The sequence below is a fragment of the Gouania willdenowi genome, chromosome 7 (assembly GCF_900634775.1).
Source record: "Gouania willdenowi chromosome 7, fGouWil2.1, whole genome shotgun sequence".
NCBI classification, from domain to species: domain Eukaryota; kingdom Metazoa; phylum Chordata; class Actinopteri; order Blenniiformes; family Gobiesocidae; genus Gouania; species Gouania willdenowi.
In genome coordinates this window covers 27,773,200-27,799,909 of record NC_041050.1, presented here as the reverse complement: position 1 = coordinate 27,799,909, position 26,710 = coordinate 27,773,200, and the positions used below count along the sequence as shown (strand labels likewise).

Genomic DNA, 26,710 nt, shown 5'->3' with positions numbered 1-26,710 from the left:
AGCATCCTGAAGACGAGCAGGTTGATGCAAACAGCAGAAATGTTAGATGTTTGGTATGGTTTTCACTTTATTATGAAGCACTTTGTGTAGCAATTCCTTCTTTAGCACCATTAAACAATAATATCTGATTGATCTGCATGTGGTTGCTGTAGAGAAGTGTTTAGGAAGTGTGTGGTTTTCAACAACAGCCAACTCTTAAAAAAGTGTTTAGTTGTCTTTTTGTTAAAAAATAAAATTTTCCTTTTTTACAATGTCATTGATACTGGATTAATGAATTCTTGCTTTTCCTAAGCTTTCTGGTGATTTTTAAACATGTCAATTGAGCCCTTTATTTATTTATTTAATTTTTTTTTACATGTTCAGGTGCAATTTTTACATTAAATAGTGGTGGAACTTAAACATTTAGCAGAAAACCTCATTGTACATATGAAATTGAATTATATACATGTATGTTGCGTTTGCAGGAGGAATTACTGATGTTCATGGGACAGTCAATAAATCAGACCTTGAAACTAAAAGAATAGTTAAAAAACAAATCCCTGAACCAAATCTTCACATTTTTTATAATCTTTAATACATTTAAAAAACCGTACAATCTGATTGAACAATATATAGTAACTTTCTGATAACATATCATTCAGCAGTGGGTCATTGGACATTCACAAAAAAAAAATAAAAAAAAATCATGGTTGTATTTTTGTTGTGCAGAGGTGGCGGAAATTTAATCACATTTTTTTTCAACTTAATTTTACTTCCACTGACAGATGCAGTGTATTTAATTCTCTTTTTTAATTAGCAATTTTTATTTTTATTTTTTTTGTCCACTGTTGTGTCCCTTGCAAAATCCCCACATAATAATTCTATTCCAACTGTTAGATGTTGTTCCTTTAAGGAAATGTCAAATAGCTAAAAATGAATGGTAATGCTGTGTGACAGATGTGCTCCAGCAGCACTCTGAGCTACCCTGAGAAAAATAGAAAAGATTGTCATGTTATCAGTGCTATTATTCATCTTTGGAATGCTTGAAGTGCTGCATATATTGGGTGAAACTGAATCTGAAGCTCCACTTTTTGGTTCACATCTCGTTCCTCCACTCCAGCTCCACATTCTGCTGCACACCGCTCTCTTCAACTGGTGGAAAAGACGAGCAGAACAAAAGCTGTCGTTTAAACGTGTCGTTTTCCCAAAGTATGCATGACATTTAGAAGTTCAGCTACCTTGACTCTCAAGAGTAATGCAGAGGGCGGTGAGTCGTTCGAACATGACATGTTCTTCTTCCATTTCAATGCCGATGTAGCCTCCTTCATCTCTGCAGTACTGGATAAAGCTGACGAAACACAATAATTACCAAACACCTGCCTTCATTAGAAGAACTAGTCCTGCTGCATGTGCTGAAGGAGAAATGATCATGTGACTACGTACCGAGCCCAGGTCGAGTCTGATTTTAAAACCCTGGGGTTTCCGACCACGATAAGCAGGGCTTTAGCTCGTGTCACTGCAACGTTAAATCTCTGGAAAAGAAAAGTATGTCAGACACAAAAATCAAACCCAGTAGGTGTGTGTAATCCTTGTCACCTTCGTTCTTGGGTTATACAGTTTTAAAACTAAATCCAAATAACAAATAAAAGGTGTGGCTATTTTGTTTTCCTGACATGAAACCAAAACAGAAATACAGAAAAATCAATAACCAGATAAGCAGTCGTTTTCTGTTTTTAAAAAAAAGTTGTTCCGTTTCTGAGATATTCGGATATTTACGGGGAAATTAGAGCGAGAACTGAAGTCCGCTGCACCTGGTTTCCCTCCCCAGGTCCTGGACCAGGTCTCCTCACACAATAGGACTGTTTAGGATTTATTTCAGCAGTTTTCTGCTCCTGCTCATGTTTTCATACAGTCTGTAGATGTTTTAGCTCATAAAAGCTGCTCATGTTTATGTTTGGTTTTATGGTGTAGGCGATCTTAGCAGTGTTACGGTCTCAATAGTATCAAAATAAACTCGTGACTGACTATCGACTGTGAGGCTGGTGTGAGGAACAATAGATGTTAGAACTTCTACTATTTTTTGCAAAAACAATTACCGTACACACCTGTTTTGAGGGCAGTAAAAATATTTATATTGCACGTTATAATACTGCTAGCCACTAAAGGCAGCCGTCAACACACACGGAAGTTAATCACAAGAAACAAGAAGCACCTGTAAATTAATTACACCACCTTTGGTTCCTTTAATCAAGTATCATGTGCATGCTTTTCTTTACATTAATTTTTTGGCGATTTATTAATGTTTTGCTTCTTTTTTTTGTCAGGGACTACAAGTCCGCCCCCTTCTGTGGGTCCCATCTGTGTGGTAAGCTTAAAACATGAAACTCTTGTCACACAAACTGTACAAGATTTAATTTTCTGTTTTGGTTTTAAGTCAGTAAAACAAAATAACCACACCGTTTGTTATATATGAACGGTACATGGATGGTGTGTGTGTGTGTGTGTGTGTGTGTGTGTGTGTGTGTGTGTGTGTGTGTGTGTGTGTGTGTGTGTGTGTGTCGAACCTTCTCGTTCTTGACAAAACCCAGGTGGAACTTCTGGTCCATCTGCAGGTAGTCGGTGCTGCTTCGAACTGTCGACACCATGATTACTCTCCTCTCCTGGCCCTGGAACTCTTCTACTGAACCAACCTGACACGCACACACACATGCACACACACTTTATGTCAAACACTGTGTACTCCAGAGGTGACAAGTAATGAAGTACAAATATTTTGTTACTGTATCTAAGTAGTTTTTCGGGTATCTCTACTTTACTTGAGTATTTATTTTTTTTGGCGACAGTTTACTTTTACTCTTGTTTTTTTACACAAATATCTGGACTTTCTACTCCTTACATTTTAAAAATAAGCTTGTTACTTTTAAGACCTTAAGATGACATAAAAAGAACAGAATTTCGGTAGTTTGACCTTTTTCTGTTAGAAAGGTCCCTTAGTTTTATGGTTGTATTTTATTTACAAATTGTATCTATAATTAGTGCTAAATTCTCCAGGTGTTCATAAAGGGTGACAGATTTCATTTTTTTTCATGTACCCTCTGTTACTTTTTAATTTTTTACTTAAGTACGTTTTTTAAAAATTTAAAGCAATTCATTAAATTTCTACACCCAACCGTTACTAAGTAAATTCATATTTTTGTTTAAAAATGATCAACAGAGATTGTGAAACTATAATAAATGAAACGACCAGACAACCATCAAGTGTTTGAAGACCTGGGATCCCTGGATACTGGATAACCTTCATCGAATCAGATCAACAATCCATGTAATTCCTGGTCATTTAACATAATTTTTTCATTTAAATGTTCACCTATTTGCACTACTCATCAATGCACTGCACTACTCATCAATGCACTACTGCACTATTATCTTATTATTATTATTATTGTATTTTTATTTTATTTCATTATTATTATTATTATTATTATTATTATTACTATTATTATTATCTTGTTATTTTTATTTAGTTTGCACATATTAGTCTAACTACTCTTATATTTATGTTTATACTTCTTTTTTCATTTATTTTTCTTTATTTTATTTATTTTTCTTTATTCTAGTTGATTGTTATTATTTAACGTTACACTACCTGAGAGAGCACAGGTCACCAAAAGAAATTCCTCGTGTGTATTCATTCACCCCTGGCCAATAAAGTTGATTCTGATTCTGATAAGTCTCCATTCCTTAGTTTTGCTTGATGGGAGGAGGGTATGGTTTTGGGGTTGACCTTCTCGGGAAGGAGGAATCTACATGTATATGTCTGTGTAGTGTTTTACAATGTTGAAGATTTGTTATATCCCATTATGCCACGGCTGAATTGTTATGTACTGTTGTACTCTGTTGAACTATGTTGTTTGCTGTTTATCTAATTGTATTTTATGATTATAAAACAAATAAACAGAATTATCACATCATAACCGACCAACGCACTGCGCCAAAACAGCATTGAATGTTATTTTCTCAGTTTTGGAGTTCATAAATGTAGCTATACTTAGAGCCTGATAATTTTTTTAAGTTTGAATGCAATTAATTGGTGTTACTTTATGTTTTAAAAAGATATGTACATTTTGACAAACCTTTTATTTTATACAGATGCCATTGTGCCAAAGTTCCAATTGTGCAAGATTTTGTCTGATGTTTACTGTATGCAAGAGAACCGTGGCAAGATTTAGTACCAAAAATAAATGCGGGGGGTGAAAGTAACAAGTAACTTTTACTTTGAGTACTATTTAATTGAGCTACTTTTTATTTGTACTTGAGTATTTTATTTATGACTTACTTTTACTTGTGTATAAGTATAATCAAGTAACAGTCCGTCTACTTGACTTGAGTAGTATACATCAGTACTCTTTTCACCTCTGTAAATGATCAACTCACCTTAACAGCGTCCATGTTGTTTAATCTCAAGTCCTTGCCAACCTTCTCCAAACCCTTTCGTATTTTCTGTACCTACGCAGCACCAAGACAAAACGTAATCATAAAACATGCGAGTATTGTTTTCCATCTTCTTTCTGATTGGATAATGAAAGTTCTACAACATCATTCACACCTGCTTCCTGTACGGAGCGATGATGCCGATGTCTCGGGGTGAAATAGTTCCCATGCCTTTCTTTCCGTTTGTCTGCATAAGTTTCTTCACGTAGTCCATCAGAACCTCCACTTCTGCCACGTTGAAGAAGGAAGGACTGCTGGCCTCCCGTTGGTCGATACCAGTGACCCCGTGGAAGATCACTGGGAAGTTCTAAAGGACCAACATGATAAAGAGTTTATTACAACACTGCTTTCAGGCCTGAAGCACAAAAGGTGAAAAGTCAGATTTCTTTCTGTTTTATTTCTTTTTTGGGGGAAAAACTTCTTTCTCACTTCCTGCAAAATAACTGTTTCATAAGGAAATTATGTATGAATTATGTTTGAGGACTATTTGATATATGATTACAGAATCTCTCCTGGTCACACTGCCCTAAGCAGCACAGATACTAGGGGTGTGTATTGCCTGGCAACTGCCGATACGATTTGTATCCCGATATACAGTGTGTATATATATATATACATATATATATATATATGACTTAAGAAACAATCAATTTGTAAATGTGTACACCATGAGAACATTATCTATGAAATATATATTTTTTGGCATATTTTACAAAACATTGGCTTTAACATGCCATGTGCCAACAACTTAAAATAAAAAAATAACATACAATCTGCCTGTGGCTTTTAAACCAACTTTGACTTTATTGCAACACGTTTTAGTTAGTTACAATGTCTCCTGTAGTGGAAAAGACTTTCCTGGTTAAATAAAGGTACAAAATCAATAAAAAAATAAATCGATATGGATGCATTTGGAATCGATCTGAGAATCAAGAACCAAGTAGTGCTTGGTGTGTGGTTTGCTTAATATTTGTGTAGGAGGTCACTACCCAAAAGTAAGCAGAACAAGTTTATATACATTGTCAAAAGTTACAATGCCTCTATCAGGGTTGGGGTCAATTACATTTTTCATTTACAATTATGTTTTCAATTACAATTACTGATTACAGTTGCCAGCTTTTTTTTTTCAATTACAATTATATTACAAATATTTTTTATCCTCAAAAAGTAAATTACAATTACCTTCTCAATTAATAAAGGTCAAATACAATTAATCACAATTACTGAGCCTAAAATACATAACCTAATAAAAGTTAACCTTCCTCTTGTGTTAGCTTTCTGTTAGCATCTCTAATGATAACAGGTGCTAAATCAGCTGTAAAATACACTAAAAACAATTATCTAATTTCTATCTATTTGTTTCTTTGTTTGGTTTCCTAATCAATGAAAATATAGGCTTTAATAGTTTTGGTGTGGGCGTCTGAGTCTTTTTTGTGTCAGTATACCCCTCTATTTAAATTTTTTTAATGGTAAAACTTGATAAAGTTTGCCATGAAACATATTTTATTAAATGTTACCTACATATATGTAGAACTGTACATATAGAACTGTAACATGGTTCTTCAGTTTTGCATTAAATTATAATTGAAGTTTTTGTAGAATTTCCATGGCAATTACAATTACAAAGTCACTTATCTGAACTCAATCGCAATTTAATTACGTTCACGACAGCAACAGATTTTTCAAATTACAAAGACAATCATAATTACACCATAATTGTAATGAATTATCAATTACGTGATTATATTTATAATTGACCACAACCCTGGACTCTATGGTTAAAAGGCAAAATGAAAAAAATTAAATATTACCATTTGTCTCTAGTATAGTGTGGCTTATTATATGGTATACCAGGGGTCACCAACCTTTCTGAAACTGTGAGCTACTTCAAAGGTACTAAACAGTCCAAAGGACCACGAGTTTGATATACACTTCTTAAATACTACTATTTCACGGTTTCACTTTAATAATTAAAAGGTAAGAAAATAAACAAAACTAGCAGTAACTTAGAAAGGAAAAAAATGTTTCAACATGCAACACTTTTTTTTCTTAATTCATGCAGTAGTTTCATTTTCATTACATTTTATAGGAAATCTTTATGTTTCTATTAACTCGCCACTAACGAACAACCTTTTAACTCATCGTAAAACGTCAAATTTACCACTTTTTTTTAATATTTTAGAAAAATCCACTTTGCCTTTTTTTTTTAAATACATCTTATCACAATCTGCAGCTTCTTTAACAAAATTCTATCTGCAACACTTTAACAAATTTTCTTCAATGTCTCAGTGAAAATAAACTTTTAAAGATGGTTAATTTAATACAAAAACTTGTTGTTTACTATACATTTGTATGACATTTGCATGCATTTTTTCACTTGTTCTTAATCCTGATTATCCATATTTAATCCTCATTTAATATTAAATCCTTATTCTTGATTGATATAATCATTTTCTTAGCTCCTATGTTTATTTTATAATCCTGTATGTATCCTTTGTTAAAGTTTCTTTTCACCAAGTTCAAATTTCTACTTGGAGCTACTGTAACAGAAGTAATTTTCCACTGGGGTTATTTAAGTATTTCTGATTTGAATTATTCTCTATACCAATAGGGGGCAGCATTTTACCAGAAAGAATTGAATCAACATTATACATAAAAAACCTATTTCTACAGAAGCGTATTGCATTCACAGAAGACCAAAAGTTTTGGCTTTTCTGAATTGATGAGATAATAAGTAAATAAAAAAAAAATGTTTTTATGATTTTAAAGAAAATATTTTTTTCAGTTTTTCTGAGTTGATGAGATACATTTTTATAGTGAATATTTTTCGATATTTTTTTCCTTTTAAAAATAATCTCATCAACTCAGAAAAAATAAAAAATAATTTACTATAAAAACAGAAAAACGGCGCCATTTAAAAAAAAAATATTTATTTTTATCTCATCAACTCAGAAAAAACTACATTTCTGGGTGTTTTAGAAGTTAAAACAGTAATAATATGATACCTTGGCCTCCTCTGGAAGGTGTTCCCATCCACAGAAGGAGTTGCGTAACATTTCGTCTGCGCAAACCTGCAGCTCTCCGTCGTAGAAGAGCTCATTGGGAATCTTGAGAATGGCTGGGTGGGACCTACAAAAAGAATCCAACCTCAGAAAATCAACCCAGTCTATGTTTTGCTAAAGCAGGGGTGTCAAACTAATTTTAGTTCAGAGGCCAAATACATATTAGTTTGGGAAAACAAACAATTTCATCATTAATGTGCCCAAGTTTACACTTCCAGTTATAAATTAGACAAAGCATAGAAGGCATCAACAATATCTAAGCAATAAGTGAGACATGTCCTTTGATTTATTTAACTTTTGACTAATTTTTTTTTAATTTGGGCAGATTTTGTGGAATAATTTGAGAAAAATTGTAGGATTTAGAGTTCTTTCAACAACAATTTGCAACTGAATGAATTATTTGGTAATTTACACAATGATTTGTGTGTTCTCTGTCATTTTCACTTTCTCCTGCGGGCCCAATCGGATGCTCTGAAGGGCCAGATTTGAGTTTGACACGTGTGCTAAAGCATCACTCCAAGCCGTCTCTGAAACCAAACCTGTAGTTGCGCAGCAGCTTGGTGACATAACGGTTGTTGAAGACGCCGTTTTGCTTTTGATACAGAGAGAAATCACACATCAAGCGCTCCAAGAAAGAAACTCCTGCAGAAAGAAATGCTGGTTAGCAGAATCAGAGCACAACCATGGCTGGACCTCACATCCCACTGATAAAACTCACTGTGCATTGCAGTGAAAGTCACACGTACCCATTCCGTATTGGAGCGCAAAAGGAGATCTGACGATTGGTCCAAGCTGCTTGTGGTCTCCAGCCAGAACAACCTGACCTGATTCTGGATCAAGCAAACCTGTATGCAAACCAACAAACCAATATACTTGTTTGTAGGGATGCACCAAAATGAAAATTCTTGGCAGAAACCGAAAAACAAAAATGAAAGTAAAAATATATATATATTAAAAAAAAAATTAGCACTGACATTCCAACAATGCACAATATAAAATAAAAAAATAAAATGTTTAACTTGTCCCCACCATTATCTAATAATATTGTACAGGCCTATAACTGACTGAGCTGCTGGAAGAGAGTCAAATTAAATATGTTCTCTCATTAGCTGGGTTTCCATGACAGATTTTCGCAAATTAAAAGCGATATTTCTAAATGTCGACAAAGTATAATTGCGCTTTGAAAGTGTTTCCATTGAAGGTTGCTTTGGGGAGGAGCCTCACAACTCCTGTGAAATCTCATCCTGCGACACTCAGAACCTCCTTATAACACTCTGTATTTCTTTGCTGTTTCACGTCTAATGTGGCAGTAATAATTTAAAATATATAGCTAAGAAATGTCTCGGTCTCCTCTTCTGTTTACATGTGCCGCTCCATGTTTCCTCTGAGAGAAGTGGTCACGGACTCATGTGACGAGGTACATCACGTCATGTGACCATGTACGTGTTTCCATAGCACTTTTGCGACACATTTCAATACCGAAACGTCTGGAAAAACCTCCTTATGAGAGTATAAATTTTTTTTAGTGATATTTGAGTGTTTTTTTTCAGTGTTTCCATTACCAGTTTTTATTGTGCTATTTAGAATTTGCACATTTTCCAAGGGTAATGGAAACATACTGTAGCTACAAAAACACAAAGTGTATTGAAGTCACAGAGCGGGAGGATCTTCAAGACACACACGCTCTGAGTGCTATGACTGTGGCGTACAATGACATCATTTCTTGTGCGCTTTGGTTTAATCGAATCCAATTAATAATATAACGCTGACCAAGTACCATCGTGATGTAGTAAAGAGGATCTCTGTGAAACGTTCGCTGACGGACTAAAACTGGATTAATGCTGCTGATGCACGTCAGGCTGCCGTGTGGTCCATGTTGACCGAGGGTTACAGACGGGGCCGGATCTAAGCAGGGGCAGCGCCCCCTCAAATAAATGTCTTGCCCCTCAAATCAAAGATTATGATTCCTCACTCCATGCTCAGATTTCACGAGAGACGTATCTATTACAATCTAAAAACTGGAAACACAGCAACATGCTCATCCTCCATGACCACTACACAGTGGCCATGGAGGCTGAGTTTGAAGCCCTCCTGGTAATGCCCACAACAGAGTGATGAGACCCCTTCCCGACAGCCTTAATCCTGGGTTAGCGCAACCTGGGGATGCATGTACAGGATGAGACTCTGGAGTAGGTGGAAGCTCTCATCATATCTCGCATGTGAATGATCTACCACAGCCCCTCCCTCTGGGTAAACTCATCAACACAGAACCAAAATCAAAATCATCCAGTCAGGATGTATGTTATGTTGTTGGTTGATGAAATCTGAATGAAGGATATTTTATTTTGTTCATTTTCTTTTTATTTTTCAGATTCCCCCCTTGAGGGATTGCCACCTTATTGTGGTCAGGGGGTTTGCGTGCCTCAGTGACCTTGAGGGCTATACCAGCAGGAGCTTAGTCTTCAGGTGGGACACCCAAGTTGGACAGGTCTGAAGGCAGAGGCCTGACTAAGTGTGATTCTCTTTTCTAGGTTGGGGTTGGACACATAGCTAACAAACACTGTTACTATAAGCACAAGGGAAACAAAGTGCTGGAGCATGATGTGTACATATGATGCCCCCTTAACATTTATGACTGCCCCCTCATTTATGCCTGCCTACAACCGGCCCTGGTTACAGGTAACTACAGTGTAGGCGGACACAGAAACATAAAACACACTTACGTGCTCCATCAACTCTGCTCAGAAGACACTTTAGTGCTCATATATTGAAATACAGCCGCTTTGTGAGTCCGCAAACAAATTGGCCCGTTTCCAAACAAGCGTGTGTGCTGTTTGCCGCATCATAACAGCATCCTGTTTTGGTGAGAAAAGCGTTTCGGCCGAAAACGGAAAATCCACTTTTGGCTAAAAATTTTCACCTCCCTGAATTTTGATGCATCACCACTTGTTCGTCTTTTTCTACCTGCCAGTGGAATCAAACATTCAGGCTCCACAGCATGTCCGGCTTCGTCCAAAAACACATGAGTGAAGTGTCCAAAGGGAATTCCTCCAGTGACCAACCTGACCAGGGCAAAATCAAACCATCATCTCTTACTGCTCACTATTGGGAGGAATGGGTGGAGTATGTATGAGGCTGGTCTGACCTTCCAGCAGTCATCATGGTGGAGACGATGATCTTATACGACATCAGAGTTTCCTTGTCTGGATATGAAAAAGTATCCCCCACTAGGTTCGAGCATGCCTGTGAAGACAAAGAATAAACAAAAACGCTGAGGAAACCTCCAGACTGCAGCAGGGAGTGGACCAAAGAACCAACCTTTAGCTCCTCAGGGACAACTCTTGGATCCAGGCAGCTGGCATACATGCGGTACACTTTATGTTTGTCCACATGTGTCTCTACAATCCTCTTGCAGAGCAGATCTGCAGCACTGTTTGAGGGAGCGCAGGCCAAAATATGGCAGTTGGTCTGGGTTTTCTCTATCTGCTTGATGGCTTCCACCAAAGTCACAGTTTTGCCTGCATGGATAAAAATCATGTTTATCAGAATATAATTGTCATGCAGAAAGAGCCCTAAGAGAGTTATCTGGATCAGTGATCCTGATCATGGTATTGTGATCATTCTCACTTTAAAGCAAACACATTTTAACTCGGGGGGCCAAATATCAAGTAGTTTAATATCTAGTGAGCCGCAGATTTTAGGCAGCGGCAAAAAATGATTTCAACATTATTGAGCCCCAGTATTGCACTTCCACGTGTAAATGATATCTCCATCCGAGCAATTGTTATTAGAATTATATTCTGTGTCTTTTATAATCATACACGTTCACATTGATTAGAACAGTATTTTATGATCTTTCAGGGTCCAAGGTACTGGTGGAAAAACACCTTTTATTACACCTGAAACCACAACTGTTTGCATTTCTCACATATACTTAGTTGAGATATAGCAATATTTTGTATTCATTAACAAATCACTGAAAGAACCTATTCATGATTCATATATGCCTCTGGGAAAAGTCCACATCGAAGGATGCTCTGCTGGGTATATAATTATGATGCAGAAATCACATGTGAGGGCAAACATTTGAGACATCATCTGTAACTCGTCTCAGGTTGTATTCTTTTTTGTCCTCCTTGATTTACCATTTAATAAATCAAGTCATTATTGCAACTAAGAAAGCATATCTCTCATTTTTCCTCTGTGACTTTGGTTTTTAAGGTACAGTCTTATTTTAATTCCAGTAACAGCAAAAAATGACAGATTTGAGGAGCTGCATGATCTTCACTTCGAAATTGCTTGATTTAAGACCAAATTTTGCGTGTTCTTAAATGTATTTATCCATTTATCTTGCCATGTACGTATATGTCGTTAAAGGTTAACGCTACATGTAGTGTAATCTTTTTTTTTTTTTTTGACAGCAGTGCATAGTTTAATCTTGTAAAAATTTAAATAATGCATCTTTTGTGTAATCTTTCGGGGAATTTTGTGGAATTGTTTGTATGGAAATTTCAAGTTTTAAAGAAAAATATTTTCAAAATTTCTGCAGCAGTCATGTAATATAAGCATGGTAAAACTGTGAGACCCACAAGTTAATTTCTTTGGTAATTTACACAAAGATAAGTGTTTTCTCTGTCGTTTTTACTTTCTCCTGCGGGCCGAATTGGATAGTTTAAAGGGCTGGTTTCGGCCCTCGGCCCTTGAGTTTGACACGTGCTTTAAGGGCTTGGAAGAAATTTCTATCGCCATTAATAACAATACAGTAAATCTAAATAAATGGGCATCAACATATTTTCAAAGAATCGAGATGAAATGCACAATCCCGAGTCCAATTTGATGAAGATCGGTCAATTTTTCAATTCTTTAAAACTGAACCAGAATCAGTATATTGATCTGTATCCCCTCCAAAATTTAATGGAATCCTCCATGGTGTCAAAATCTGTTAAATACTTTCGCTAAAATCTTGCAAACAGACAGACAAACAAATAAATAAATGAACGGCAATGAAAACATTACCTCCTTGGTGGAGGTAATTGAGTGTCAAACGATCTAAAGATTTCATTGTACAGGAAACTTTTTTTCCTGACAATAAGAGCTTGAATCTACAAAAAAGAAAAAAAGAGAAAGCTTGAGCTTCACCTGTTCCAGGAGGTCCAAACAGAAGGTAAGGGGCAGGACGAGAAGAACCAGCGACGATGTGCTGGATTGCATGATACTGCTCTGGGTTTTTCTCCAAAAGTCGATTAAACAGCCTTTGGAAGAAAAAAAAAAGGTTTCAAAAAATATAACACAGGAAACCTTGTGATGAGGGAAAAGTGAAATTTAAAGGTTTTGAATGTCCGAACAACTTTGAAAAGTTTTTGTGTGTCAATTAGTGGAGTCTAAAACAATGTTCATACATAATTCAGTTTAAAAATAAGTATAAAAAAATGATTTTAACAAGGTACAGGAATGAATCTGATCACTTATCACCAGTTTTTTTGTTGTTGTTTTGATGGTTAGCGATGGACTATTTGTGAATGTTTAAATTGTTTGTTTAATGATATATGAGCAATAAATTGTATAATTTATAAATAAAATCGTTCTAAAATCATCTTTTATGTGTTTTTTTTTTTTTTTTTTCAAAGGTGCACATATTTTGTTCATTGGTAAAACATTAAACACTGTTTATTTTTAACTTTTTTAAAAACAAAAGTGGGATTTACGTGAGTTTAGGAAGGTTGCTGTTCTGGCAGGAAGATGAAGTCTCAGCAGGAAACAACACATGTCTGAGGTTGGAGGTAACTGCCAGCTCTACTGCTCTGTGCTGAACACGCAGAGTCAGGCGGTTCATAATGAACTCCACGCTGAATTTCATGCCCTCAATGAAGATATTCAACAACCTGCAAAGACAACCCAAGTCCAAATGACATTAGCGTTGTTTAAACATGAGTTCATAAAGTTGTTCATCAGTAATGTACAGCAGTAAACTCACTTTGCGCCAAAGCCCAGTGTGACGCTGTCCAAGTGCACACTGTGGACGTAACCGCGGTATTTCACATTTCTCTCGTTTTCGGGGCACACGACCAGCTCATCTCCTCGGAGCACAGACGGACGATTTTCAGACACTCCGAGAACCTGGACAGAGAATAAAGAGACACATTAATGAGTGTGGATATGGCGATATAAATAAGCAGCAAAGTCTCATCAGTCAGTAACTAACAATTGAATATTCTTTTCCCCAAATTCTGCTCTGTTTAGACACTATTTGGTTGGAAAAAAAATGGATTAAACCTGAACTAATAAGAAAAAAATGCGAGGCACAGCTTTGTGTTTCCCTGGCAAAATTCCAAAACACCTTGACAAACATTGACAGAAAAAAAAAACTGCTATTAATACTGTGCTGGGGTGCCTCATAATAATTATTCAATGAAAAAGATGTATCATTTATCACCCTTGGTTAAACTCTATAAGAGTGTTTTTGCAGGCAGATAAATAAGTGATCCCATAAAAACCCACAATATGGCTTGAACAAGTCGAGGTTTGCAATTAAACTTGACTTTACAATTACTGTGTCAGTGCCACACCAACATGCTCTCAAAAATAATGCACACACTTAACAATGGATGGAAAAACATAAAAAAATACTGTCATATTTGCATGTAAACATGGAAAACATGCAATACTTGACTCAGTTACATTCCATCTCGAATGTGTGTCGTTTCCTCCAATATGAAGCTCTTTCACAGAGGTGATGTTTTTAATGCTAAAATATAATTATTGTTCTCAAAACATTTTCAAATGTACTGATTTACTAAAAAAAAAAAAAAATAGTAAATCACATTATAATTTCTTAAATAATATGTCAAAGCATAGTTAGATATTTACTTGCATTCCTGAATAGAAACATTGGCTTTAGTGGTTAAATGTCATTTTCAGTGAGTCGGCTCAAATTTGGGTATGAAAAGGACTATTTATTGGCCAAATAAATACCAATAACATTTTTTTTTTTAAACAAGTTTTTGAAATGCATAAGTTTTCACATTTTTTAACAGGTGTTCCAATACATTTATTAAGCGCTTGTTGGAGATAAGCTACTACTGTTGGGACAACTCCACAGGGATAAGACAAACTTAGTTCAGTCCACAACAGTTTGACCTCATCGTTCACTATATTTTGACCTCAGCTCATAAACCAATAATTATTTGTAATGTTTTTACAGAATCATAACAACTTTTTTTATTGGCTTATAACTACATTATAATATTTTCTCTGAAGAATTTTGATATGTTCTATGGTCAGTACAGCGGCTCTGTACACACTGATCTTTGTGCCTTTCTCCAGATGCTTGTTGTTCCAGACTCTTTTGTTCAGTCGGCCAAAAGCGCTGTTTGCCAGTCTGTTGTCGATCTTCTTGTCTATTTTGGCATCCGAGGAAATTATGCATCCCAGGTATGTAAACTGCTGGATGGTTTTCAGCACAGTACAGAGATACCGTCCGGCTCAGTATATATTAACTCTTTAAATGCCAAAAGTAAACCTGCTGGGATGAGACAAGCACAAGCCTCGAGAAGTGCTTAGCTAAGCGAACTGAGAAACCGATAAACGGTCATGGGGAGGCTCTTTGGGTTGGAAGAACAGCTATGAATTTGTCAGGACTGTGACAAATTTATAGCTTTTTGCCAAAAGTGAGAGAAACAAGGTGTTGTTGTTGTTATCTATAGAATAAAACACTGTTGAGTGGCTGAAAACTTTGAGTGGAGGTCTTTTGATTTGTGTTGGTTACTGACAAGAGGGGGGCCTCACACAAAAAATATATTGAAAAATGTTTTTAACTAAGAAATATCGTATCCTTGTATGAGAACGGATGGCGAGTGAAGCTACCGCTGCCGGTGACAAGCTTCAATTCAGCATTTGACTGACTTCAGGCAACGTCTAGCTTGGACGAGCTGATTAATCCACATCACACTGTATGTGTGTATACATAACATATACTCATGTTCCATTATGTATAACAAACTGCTTGGTTTGTGCACCTGGGGAAAAGTCATTTTTCGAAAGAAACACTGAATACACAAAATTATCTTCTTAATCTACCAATGATGATGTACTTTCTATACTTTATAATTATTTATACCAAAGCATTAGTCCATGCATATATGATGGCACACTTTGTTCCTGTTGAAACTATAGGTAATTAATATCAAATTTACCTCCATAACAAGGAGCTTCTTATTGTGGGGGTCTACGGTCATCACAGTCAGGTCCTGTCTGTCATTTGGAATGTTGTATCTGCAGATGTCCACCTTTAACTGAAGCTCCTCTAGATACAGCAGCACACAGAACTTCTCAGAGTAATTCTCCCAGCTCCAGGGACTCTCCAGCAAAACCCTGATGTGCCAAAAAGGAAAATGTAAAGTCGTGTAACTAGTGTCAAAGGTAAATAAAAGGGTCGTAGCACTGTTTAAATCAATCTGCGTCTAGAATGGAATAGCGTAGGTGTGAGAAAGGAGTAAAAAACCTTGTATTCAGACAGTTTGAGTTTGTAATTTCAGGTAATAAAACTAGTTAAATAGTAACTAACAAGATCATGTGTTGTTTTAGCCCTGCCCCTTTTATAAAAACTATCACCTGCAGGCTCTACAATCTGTGGTGAGAGTGAATAGAGAGGTATATTGAGTAATGTGTAGCTAGTTAACATAGCATAGATTGTTCATTGGATACTTTATAGTATAGACTGGGTGTGTCTTAACTGGTCCAGGAGCACCGCCCATAATCAAGGGTTTTTTTGTTTTTAAATTTCCCTTCTAGTAGCAGGTCAGGAGAAAGCAAAGGTTTAGTTACTCTTTAAATTAAGCCCATGAGCTTGTAAACTAATTTCAACTGCCAACGTTTTTTTCCCCACCGCCAAACTGCAAAAGTAAAAGATCAAATCCAAATGGTCAAGGCTACACATGCAGCTGTGAACTTTGTCGTTTGGCGTTGTTGTTCCTCCACCGTTTGTACCTGTTTCTTTGTTTCTACCTATAACGGTTGAGCCTGATTTCTGCTTTTTGGTCCTTCATTTCACCATCGCCTACTCTTAAAAATGAAAGTACTGGATTACAAGTCCTCACGTTACTGTAATTGAGTTGTTTTTATGGGTACTTGTACTTTTCTGAGTATATTTCAAATCAGTAATTTTACTTGTACTTAAGTAAGTTTTAAAAGCAGCAATTTGTTACATTTCTACACCCAACCGTTACAGAGTGAAGTATTATTTTTTTAGATAATTCTTGGGAATCATGTTACAGTTCTAAAATGATTATTTCTGTATTTCTTAATGTGTGTCTGATAGGCCCTGAAACTCTACGTGTTTGATTTGCACACAAATGTTTTTTCATGGCCTCACGATAAGCAGCAGAGGAGCTAGGTTTCCTTTGGTTTATAGCTAAGACACATCTGTACCAGCCTCCTCTTGGTACCAAGGAGGGTCCAGTCATTAAGATACACAGTTAGAGACAGACACAGAGGGAGACAGACATACAGAGAGAACAGAGAGAAACAAAAACATAGAGAGACATGGGCTTCTCCCTACGACCATCTGTAGGTGTATTTTACTGTACCTAAGTAAAGTCTATTTATATTTTTTAAGTAAAGTCTATTTATATAGCGCTTTTTTCAGACCAGGGTCACAAAGCGCTTCACAATTTACAGTTAAAAGGCACAATGCATATAAAAGTCCACTACAATGATGCTACGATGTATAAAAGAGTCCATTCACAAACAGGAGTGAGTCAAGAAAGCCTCCATAAAAAAGTGGGTCTTTAGATGACTTTTAAAAACATCCACAGAGTCCAGCATCCGCAGAGTGTGTGGAAGAGCATTCCAGAGACGAGGAGCTACCGCCTTAAAAGAGCGATCACCTCGTGTTTTAAAGCGGGTGCGGGGGACCATCAGCAGGTTTTGCGAAGAAGACCTCAAGCTCCTGTTTGAAACATAGGGCTGGATCAGACCCTCAATGTATTCAGGCGCCTGGCCATGAAGGGCCCTGAAAGTCAGCACAAGGATTTTAAAATTCATCCTGTAGGTGACAGGGAGCCAATGTAGAGTTTTTAAAATAGGAGTGATATGGGCTCTCCTACAGGTACGGGTCAGGAGGCGTGCAGCAGAGTTCTGGACCACTTGTAGACGAGCCAGATCCTTTTTGCTAAGGCATGTAAACAGACTGTTACAATAGTCCAATCGTGAGGAAACAAACGCATGGATGACCATCTCAAGCTCAGGACCAGAGGCTATGTGTCTCAGCTTTGAGATGTTTCTCAGGTGGAAGAAACCTGTCACTGTAACTAGAATAAACCTCATGAAAATGATATTACTCTTGTCATCTGTCCTCAGCACTGTTCAAATAAAATAATTAGAAAGTTCTATGAACAGCTCTACAAAATATGCTTCATATTAAGCTTTCCCACATTTTACAAATTAAAAAGAAAAAATCCAGGGGTATACTGACACAAAAAAGGCTCAGATGTAAAACTTAAGGTTATTTACATAACCCTGGTTCTATGAGTAATGGGATGGGATGGGATGCACACTCCTATCTACAGCCCTCAGAAGCATTTTCTCAATCGGCCAATCCTGATTGGGTGGTGAAACGTGTCTGTCCGCCAGGGACACTCCCACCTCCTATAAAAAGAGGAGGCAAACAGATGCAGTCCATTCAAAATAAGCACTCACTCGTTCGGCAAGAAGGGTTGTCTGGTGTGATATCGCACTCATATTACTCATAAAACCAGGGTCATGTAAATAACCTAAACTTCTATTTCATAATATTTTGTGAGATGTCTCACTATGGGATATGGTAGCTCCCGTATTGCAGACATGCTTATCGAGTGAATACCAACCCACAGGGCAGGAGTCTTTACACATCAGGACAGTAGAACCGCTCGTGGCAAGCATGGGGCGGAAACGTCCAGCATGTAAAGCGGACAAACGTGAGGGGCGAGGTCCAACTCGCCGCCGCACAGATGTCCTGGACACACACTCCCCTGAACAAAGCCCAGGATGTGGTGAGACCCAGAGTCGAGTGTGCACGCAGACCCTCAGGCGGTCGAAGACCCTGACTCAAATAAAACAAAGTAATAGCCTACACAACCCAGTGTGACAGGCATTGCTTAGTAACAGGCTTCCCCTATAGGGATTAGCCCAGGAGACGAACAGCTGATCACTCCTCCTGAGGCTCCTTGTAATGTCCATATAAGGCCAAAAGCTCAATGGGAGAACATAAGTCCACCACCTTCGGCACAAAGGCCGGGTTGGGCTCAAATGATCTTTGCATCGCCTGAGGAGAGCTGAGCGCATGAAGGGTGCACCGAGAGCACATATACTGTAGGTCACTGATGCCAGAGCCAGTAACAAAACAGCTTTAAGAGAAGCAACTTTCAGGCCCATGTCCTCCAGTGGTTTGATGCTCCCGACATGGGGGGGGGGGAGAAGCCTCCCACTGAGGGGGAACAGCGGGTGCAGACAACGTGCATTATTCCCGCATTGACAGAGGCAAGCCTCATGAGAGGAACCTTAGCCTCCATTTCCACATTGACGCAGGCAAGGAAAGCAGGTGGATTAGCCCAAAGCTACCACTGGCAGCTAGCAGGGATGCGAGCCAACGTGTAACGGAGCATCAAAGGGCATCGAGGACTGGAATTATTTTGAGCTCAGATTTTTTTTTTACTGCATTTTAGTTGAACTAAAATTATATTTCACAAAGTGAAAGTATAGATATAGAGTTGTTTAAGATTGTGTATTTTAATTTAACAAAAAAATAAATATTTAAAAAATACAAGAACCCATACAAAGCAAACTGTGGTTTGTTATGATAGCTAAAGTCACCTTTTATTGTGGAAGTCTCTTGACTGCTTCAGTGCATTGATGAGGCTGTTCATGTCTGGTGGTATTCCATATTTTTTTAAGGGAACCACGTATTCTAGCTTTGTCACTGAAAGCCTGGTATGGGGGGAAAAAACAGAAGCTACAATATTTGAATGAAACAAACCAAATGTAACAAACACTGTTGATTCAAGTGATGTTACCCCTGAGGTCGCTGCCCATCCACAATCTCAAAGTGAGATTCTTCAGTGCAGACGAGCATTGAGCGAGGTTTGTAGGGGGATACAGGTGCCAGCTCTCGTCCTAAGGTGGTTAAACAGTGAGCCTCGATGTAGCGCACAATGTGGAAGGAAGCAGAAGAGGGCTGTGGGTCTGCGTTGAATTCAAAAGTCAGAGTCGTAGGAAAACACCCGACATGTTTGCAATGGATTCCAACCTGGATGTTATAGGTGTCACCTGAGAACCAAACAGATCATGGTAAAATGATTTAAGGATGTGGATAATCCAAATTAAAGGGGAAGTATTATGAAAATAGAAAATAGAATAGAAAATAATGATTTTTGCTACAGTGATATACATTCCTTTAGCCTCATTCAGAGGGCCAAAGTTGAAAAAGTTCAGTTTCCTCCCTCCCTTGTTATTCCACATTATGTAAAAAGTCAACTCCAAACGGTCAAGTTGGATTTTATCCCCCATTATGAGTCATAAGGCAGAAAACAAACCTCAAATACTCTGAAAAATAGCATAATACTGGACCTATGAAATGTAAAATCATTTTTGAAAAAGAAAAAAAAACTGGTATGTAATGACATTACCTGGATTCAGTAACAGAGGGGTGACTCTTGTAACTTTCTGTTCATCCACAAACGTGAAGGCTTTGAGCCAGTACAGAGGAGAGTAACAAGTGAAATACACTGGTGTCGCCCCAGTGTTTTCCACTGTCAGACATATTGACATCTGATCAAAACAATAAAAACCATTAAAAAAATATCTGTACCGTCTTATCATCATCCAAGATTCTTTTTTTTAATTTTTTTTTATCATCATTACCTTGATTGTTTCCACAACCAAGTAAAGTTTTCCATTTTCAAACGGATGGTCGGAGGAGGTGATTGTAATGCCGTTTTTTTCTTTCATAAACAAAGTCCTATGGGAACAAAAACTTATTATTACATACAGAGTTTACATCAGTAAATAGCATGTCAGAAAAAATGCTAATAGTAATAGACCTGTGTCTCAGGTGGGTCAAAACAATTAATAATCTTTTTGTCATCAGAGAAATATTCAACAGAAAGTATTAAAGCTAAACAACATTTTCTATCAGATAAAGGCAAAGTGTAAGCCTCATAGATCAATAAATAAATATTATTGGCTCGAAAAAAGATTCAAAAAGTTGAAATTGCTGCTCAAAACATTGTTTTGATCTCCACAGTAAACACTGGGTTTATCAAAATGTCGGAAAGGTTTTGCAGATAAGCAGCGTTTTTGCTGTTTTTTGTGTTTTTTTGTTTTTTTTAAAAACTTGTTCTGTTTGTGTGATAGTTGGATATTTACTGGGAAATTAGTATGACCTGAAGTCCACTGCACCTCCCTCTCCAGGTCCTGGACCAGGTCGCCACACACAATAGGACTGTTTAGGATTCATTTCAGCAGTTTTCTGGTCTTGCTCCTGTTTTCATTCAGTCTGTAGATGTTTTAGTTCGTAAAAAGCTGCTCATGGTTATGTTTTGTTTCTTGGTGTTACGATGCAAATAGTATCCAAATAAACAGGTGACTGGCAATCGACTGTGAGGCTGGTGTGAGGAACAATAGATGTTAGACCTTCTACGATTTGACACTTTTGCAAAAACAATTACAGCTTTTTTTTATAAATACCGCTAACAGTAGCCGTCAACACATAGGGAAGTTGATCACAACAAACGAGGAACACCAGTAGATTCATTACACCACCTCTGGTTCCACATATCATGTGCATGTTTCATGTAACATCTATTTTTTGGTTTTGATTTATCTATGTATTAATAATGTTTCAAGTCACCAGTAATGTCACTTATGCATTGCTTCTTTTTATGTCCGGACCAGAAGAAAAAAGTCCGCCCAGTCACCAGATTATCTGGATACTATTTGGACCATAACACTGTTCAGTAAAGTTGGCAGATATGCACAAATTCGGACTGCCAGCATCAGTAACTCTTTAACGAAACGTCATCGACACAAAAATTACGCCTCTGCCATCAGTGTGCGGTGGACAACATAATAAAAGATCATTTTTTTATCAAACGCAGCAGAGTAAATGTCTGTCTGTGGGTCCCCTCTGTGTGGTGAGATTAAAACATGAAGCTCTCGTCCTAGTTTCCCTTAAATATAGAAATATCACACAAACAGAACCAAATTTATTTTAAAACAGAAAAACGCTGCTTGTTTGGTTTTTCCGTTTTCCTGTTTCTGGTTTTAAATTAATAAAGCAAAAAAAAAAAAAAAACATGGTCACCAGCAACTTTAAGTTTACAACCGATTATGGGAAAAATGATAATCACGACTATTTTGATCAATATTGTAATTAGTGATAGACCGATACATCGGCCGGCCGATATTATCGGCCAATTTTTGCGGTTTTTACGGGTATCGGCATCGGCCAATGCGGGCTGCTGTGTTCGCGGATTCGCATTATTTAATATTTGTTAAATATTTTTTATTTGTTCTTGTTCTACATCACCTTTGTTAATTCCAATTAAAAAAAAAAAAAATGTAAAATTGAGACTTGTACCATTTTTTATCATCATTGTGTAATTTTTATGATGTAAATTGAGGGAGCAAAAGTAGTATTTTTTTTTACACTTTTGCATGTTATAAATTGCAAATAAAAACTAAGTTTAAAAAACTTATTGTTTTATTACACTACTTTTGACCAATGTGTGTACAGTTTACAGTGCAAAATTAAGCTTTAAATAAAAATTACCCCAAGAATTTTAAATGTACCAAAGGCTAACTGAATAAATACGCTATTACAGAGTGCAGAGCCCATAATACCAATGTAAATATTGCAGACGATCAGGTTAATTTAATCATGGCAAACAAAATCGGGATCATGATTAAAAATCGGTTAACTGTGCAACTCTACTTCTTAGTATTAAAAAGTTATACAGTATGTTGTTCAGATTAAACATTCCAAGCAACAGGCTCATGCAATGTAAAATATGCACACTACAATGGTATAATGAAAAATGGAAGCTGAAATATGGTTTTAAAAAGGTAGGGTAGCGGTGCTCAGAAGTTTAATTTAGTTGAAAGGTTTTTGCTTGAAACAAAAGGTGGTGCGAGGAGAGACTGAGATTATCTCAGGCTAATGTTTAGCATGCTAAAGCCCAGGAGAGAGCAGAGAAAGCTCAAATACGAGAGAATATTTACAAAAGAAATGCAAGCGAGTTAACATCAATATGTGCAGCGCTGTCCTGGACATTTGTATTGGGATCACACACAGGGAAATGTAAGTGAAATAGAAATTAGCTTTTTATTTTTATAAGTTGTATAAAAGCTGAAAGCCCTTATCCTCTCACCCGTCTGTTTTGATCCATTTAACAACGCGGTCGACCTTTTTCCTTTTGATTACCAAACTTGTTTCTGTCGCAGAGACAATGTCCTGAGCTTTCTCAGGACTGGCTTCTTCAGGCTGAATAGCCGGTGGTTCCTGAGCTCTGGATCTGGACCATTGATTCACATACAGCTTCGTCACCTGTGTACATCAAGTTCATTAAGCAAAATGAGAGACATTTAAAATATTGTGTAATGTGGATTTATTTATTTTTTTTAATTATCTTCTATGCGCTCACTGGGGCAGATCACTATATTTGACTTCAATATCTTGTAAACCAAACATAGGCAACTGGCGGATCGGGGAGATTTGTCGAGAGGTGAGTTTTGGTCCATATCGCCCAGCCCTCGAGCTTACATGGTTTTACAGACACTCCCGATTCTCAGACTTTGGCTAAAGTTCTCATGGGGATCAGGATGATTGTGAATGCAGCGTTTTGTGTCTGTACATGTTTGTTCATTTCATTGTTAATCCGACAATGCTTGAGTCATTTTTTTTTTTAACATTGTCTGCACATGCTGTCAAAGGTCAACACTACAAGAAGTGCAATCTTTTTAAGACAGCAATGCATGTTTTGTTATTGCAACTTCTAATGGTGATCAAGATGATTGTGAAGGCAGCGTTATGTCTGTACATGTTTGTTCATTTCATTGTTAATCCAACAATGAGTCATTTCACACTAACTTGTCCCAAAAATCTAATTTAGTTCTGAGTGTTTTCCTCTAGGTTTGATGAAGTCATTGTTTAAGTTGTCATACATTTGTTTGCAGTTTTTCCTAGTCTGGTTTTCTTTAGAAATAGGCGATATAATCGGCAGAGTTTTTGCCATAAAATGTTATATCGGTCAACATCGGTATCGATTTTTGACAAAGGTGACGAGTAACAAAGTACAAATACATTGTAACTGTACTTAAGTAGTTTTTTTGGTATCTGTACTTTACTAGAATATTTATTTCTTTGGCGAATTTTTTACTTTTATATATATATATATATTTACTTAAAAATTAACTCATTACTTTTAAGACCTTTGAAGATGTTGTCACAACGTAAAAAGATGCAGACCAACAATTGCGAAGCTGGAGGATAAGTGTCTATTGATACGGAAACTCTTCCTTCCGCTGGCGTGGGTTTGAATCCCACTGTTGATATTTTTTCATTTTAACATATTTATCATGGCAAATTCCACCTTTAAAAATACATATACTAAAAAATATATATATATATTTTAGGGTATTTCCTGGGTTAGGGTTAAAATAAAAGGGTTTAGCGGGGTAGCTAAAAATAAATATGAGCTAAAATAAAACTGACGGAACTTTAAGTCACGTGGTGCACCTATCATGTGACCTAAACTGGCCAATGAGGGACACTGCCTATGCATAGACTGGCAGTTTATTCATAAGTTTCCGTATCAATAGCCACGGCCTTTTATTTACAAATTGTATATGAGTGCCAAATTCTCCATGTGTTGATAAAGGATAACAGATTTAATTTATTTCCATGTACTAGTTTTCTACAAGTTGTTAATCATGTTAAACTCAAAGCTGCTCTGGGTTCTTCCTTGACACATTTTATTTACAAATTGTATTTATTATAAGTTGTAAATTCTCAAGGTGTTCAAATGTAACAGATTTAAATTGTTTCTATGTACCAGTGTTCTACAAATTACTATAAAATATATGGAATTTGCTGGTTTAAAAATCCTGTCTTATTATTAAAGTGACATTTGTTTTACTTTTTTACGCTTAATAAGTACTTTTTTTTTTTTTAACTTTTACTCAAATAAGGGTTCAATACTTTTACTTTTACCAGTGTCATTTTTTTTAATTTTTTTTTAATTCAAGTATCTATACTTTTACTTGAGTACTGAAGACTAGTATTTTTTAAACACAAACATGGCACTTTTGGATTTACCATTAATTTGAACGAGTATTCATAATTTGCACAAATGTTTATTTGTGGAATACATCCAGTGGGGCATCACATTAAAAGTATGCTTAACGTGTCATTTTCATTGACTTGTATATAATGCGACCCAATTTTTTTTTTTAATGTGTATTAGGGATGTAACGATCAATCGTAAGGTAGTAAAAAATCGATTCATAGGTATCACGGTTGATATCGATTTTCTGAAAATTGAATCGCAGTACTTTTTAGGCGGTGGGCGGAGTCTGCTAATACTTTCTTTCTGGCCGCCTTCTACTCTTAAATATGTTAATAAATGATTCATTGCCCCTTTAGCACCGAAAGAATATCTGTAATATTACTTGAATATCTGTAAAAGTCACGTTTTTCTATTAGCTCTGTCTGCTAGCATAGCTTCTCTTCTTCACTGCAAGATATCTGCATGCCAACCGACCACTGTGTTACCAGCTCCCTCTGCAGGTCCAAACAAATATGACGTAAATCAGTGTAATCACGTTTTTTTTTTTTTTTAAAGTCCAATTGTTAAGGCACAAAATACATTTTCAGTTACACTTTTAAAAGAAAAAGAACTATTATGCAGTTTTGCATTGTTTATTATATAACCAGAATTTAAATGAATAGGCTTCATTTTCATTTGTATTATTCCTTTATTTATTTCATTCAAGATTTATTCTTAGTTAAATTGCATTGTTTTGAATTGTTTATCAAGGAATTCTTTTGACAATGAAAAATAAAAGGAAAATAGTACAGTATTTTCTAGTTTTTTTCCCAAAAAAAAAAAATGTGTCTACAGTCCCATTTTGTAAAATAAATCGTGAGAGAATCGTATCGTGAACCCAGTATCGTGAATCGAATCGTATCGGGAGTTGAGTGAATCGTTACATCCCTAATAGAAATTTAGTGATATCGGCAAAAAGCTAGTTTTCATCATGTGTTGTGAACACAAACAATGTCACAGGTTGGTGGCACAGAAATGATAATGGCATGATGCAACAATAAGGAAATGATGACAATGATAATGCCTATTTTTATACGGGACACTTAAACCGGATGGACAGCATTAGTAATGACAATGAATACCAGTGCAGTGATAAACACAGAAATACACGCACTAACCGTGGAGTTGAAGCTGATTTTGTCTCCTCGTCTTCTTATCTTGTTGGCCCATTTCAGAGCATAAATGACTGAACCAAAGTTTCCATTCTTAATCCCTTTATTCTGTGGTCTGAAAAAATAAATAGAGAAAATACTGATTTTTATTTTTATTTAATTTTTAGCATGTCTGTGAACGCAACACGAAGCTGCCAGTTTTGTGGAATTATCCCGTAAAGCAGCCACCCACCTTTTCCTGAACTCCTCGTTGTAAATGTCCCTTAATTCCAGCCTGTCAGTAATGGACCCTCGATTACTTTCCTTCAAATAGGTGAAGAAGTCCACACCAAGCTGGCAGCGGACAGCAAAACTCATGTTTTCTCCAAAAAAAAAAGAACCAAACAGAAAGTGTTCTGCCTCTGTCTGAAGATGTGAAGAGCGAAGCGGAAGCGGCTGGTGATCTCCAGTGAACACTCCGGGACAGCCCGCGTGGGCGGTGCCTGTAGTTTCAATGAAGCGGCTCTCCGGGGGTGAAACGGGAGTTGAAATCAGACACACAACACACACACGCACGCGCGCGCACACACACGCAGTCTCTCCGATGAAATGAAACCTATCGAAGCTTTTAACAAATGACACACACGTGATTGAAGTGAGTCAGTTTGAAAAAGATGTCTTCTTTTATTATTTTATTCAGTGACTCGGTATTTTATTATCATTAACTAAT

General features: G+C 36.7%; 1 protein-coding gene across 1 annotated transcript; it reads right to left on the bottom strand.

The window, feature by feature from the left end:
• Positions 1-551: 551 nt before the first annotated feature.
• On the bottom strand, positions 552-26,560 carry LOC114467112 (putative helicase mov-10-B.1). The gene is made up of 23 exons (XM_028453167.1): positions 26,234-26,560; positions 26,008-26,116; positions 22,934-23,109; positions 20,427-20,523; positions 20,192-20,333; positions 19,580-19,832; positions 19,380-19,493; positions 15,725-15,902; positions 13,507-13,649; positions 13,238-13,414; positions 12,672-12,784; positions 10,851-11,050; positions 10,678-10,775; positions 10,497-10,594; positions 8,279-8,377; positions 8,072-8,174; positions 7,476-7,599; positions 4,586-4,777; positions 4,414-4,485; positions 2,544-2,669; positions 1,423-1,511; positions 1,218-1,327; positions 552-1,131 (listed from the first exon to the last, which is right to left on the bottom strand). Exons 1-23 carry the CDS (start codon positions 26,356-26,358, stop codon positions 1,076-1,078), a joined length of 2,994 nt encoding a protein of 997 aa, XP_028308968.1. The 5' UTR covers positions 26,359-26,560; the 3' UTR covers positions 552-1,075.
• Between the last annotated feature and the right edge of the window lie 150 nt (positions 26,561-26,710).

Coding starts and splice junctions, on each gene's coding strand:
- LOC114467112 (XM_028453167.1), bottom strand. CDS start 26,358: ATGAGTTTTGCTGTCCGCTGCCAGCTTGGTGTGGACTTCTTCACCTAT. Junction 13,650..15,724: donor AGAAGCTCCTTGTTATGGAG/GTAAATTTGATA, acceptor TTCTCTGTCCAG/GTTCTCGGAGTGTCTGAAAA. Junction 8,378..10,496: donor ATGTTTGATTCCACTGGCAG/GTAGAAAAAGAC, acceptor GTTTGCATACAG/GTTTGCTTGATCCAGAATCA.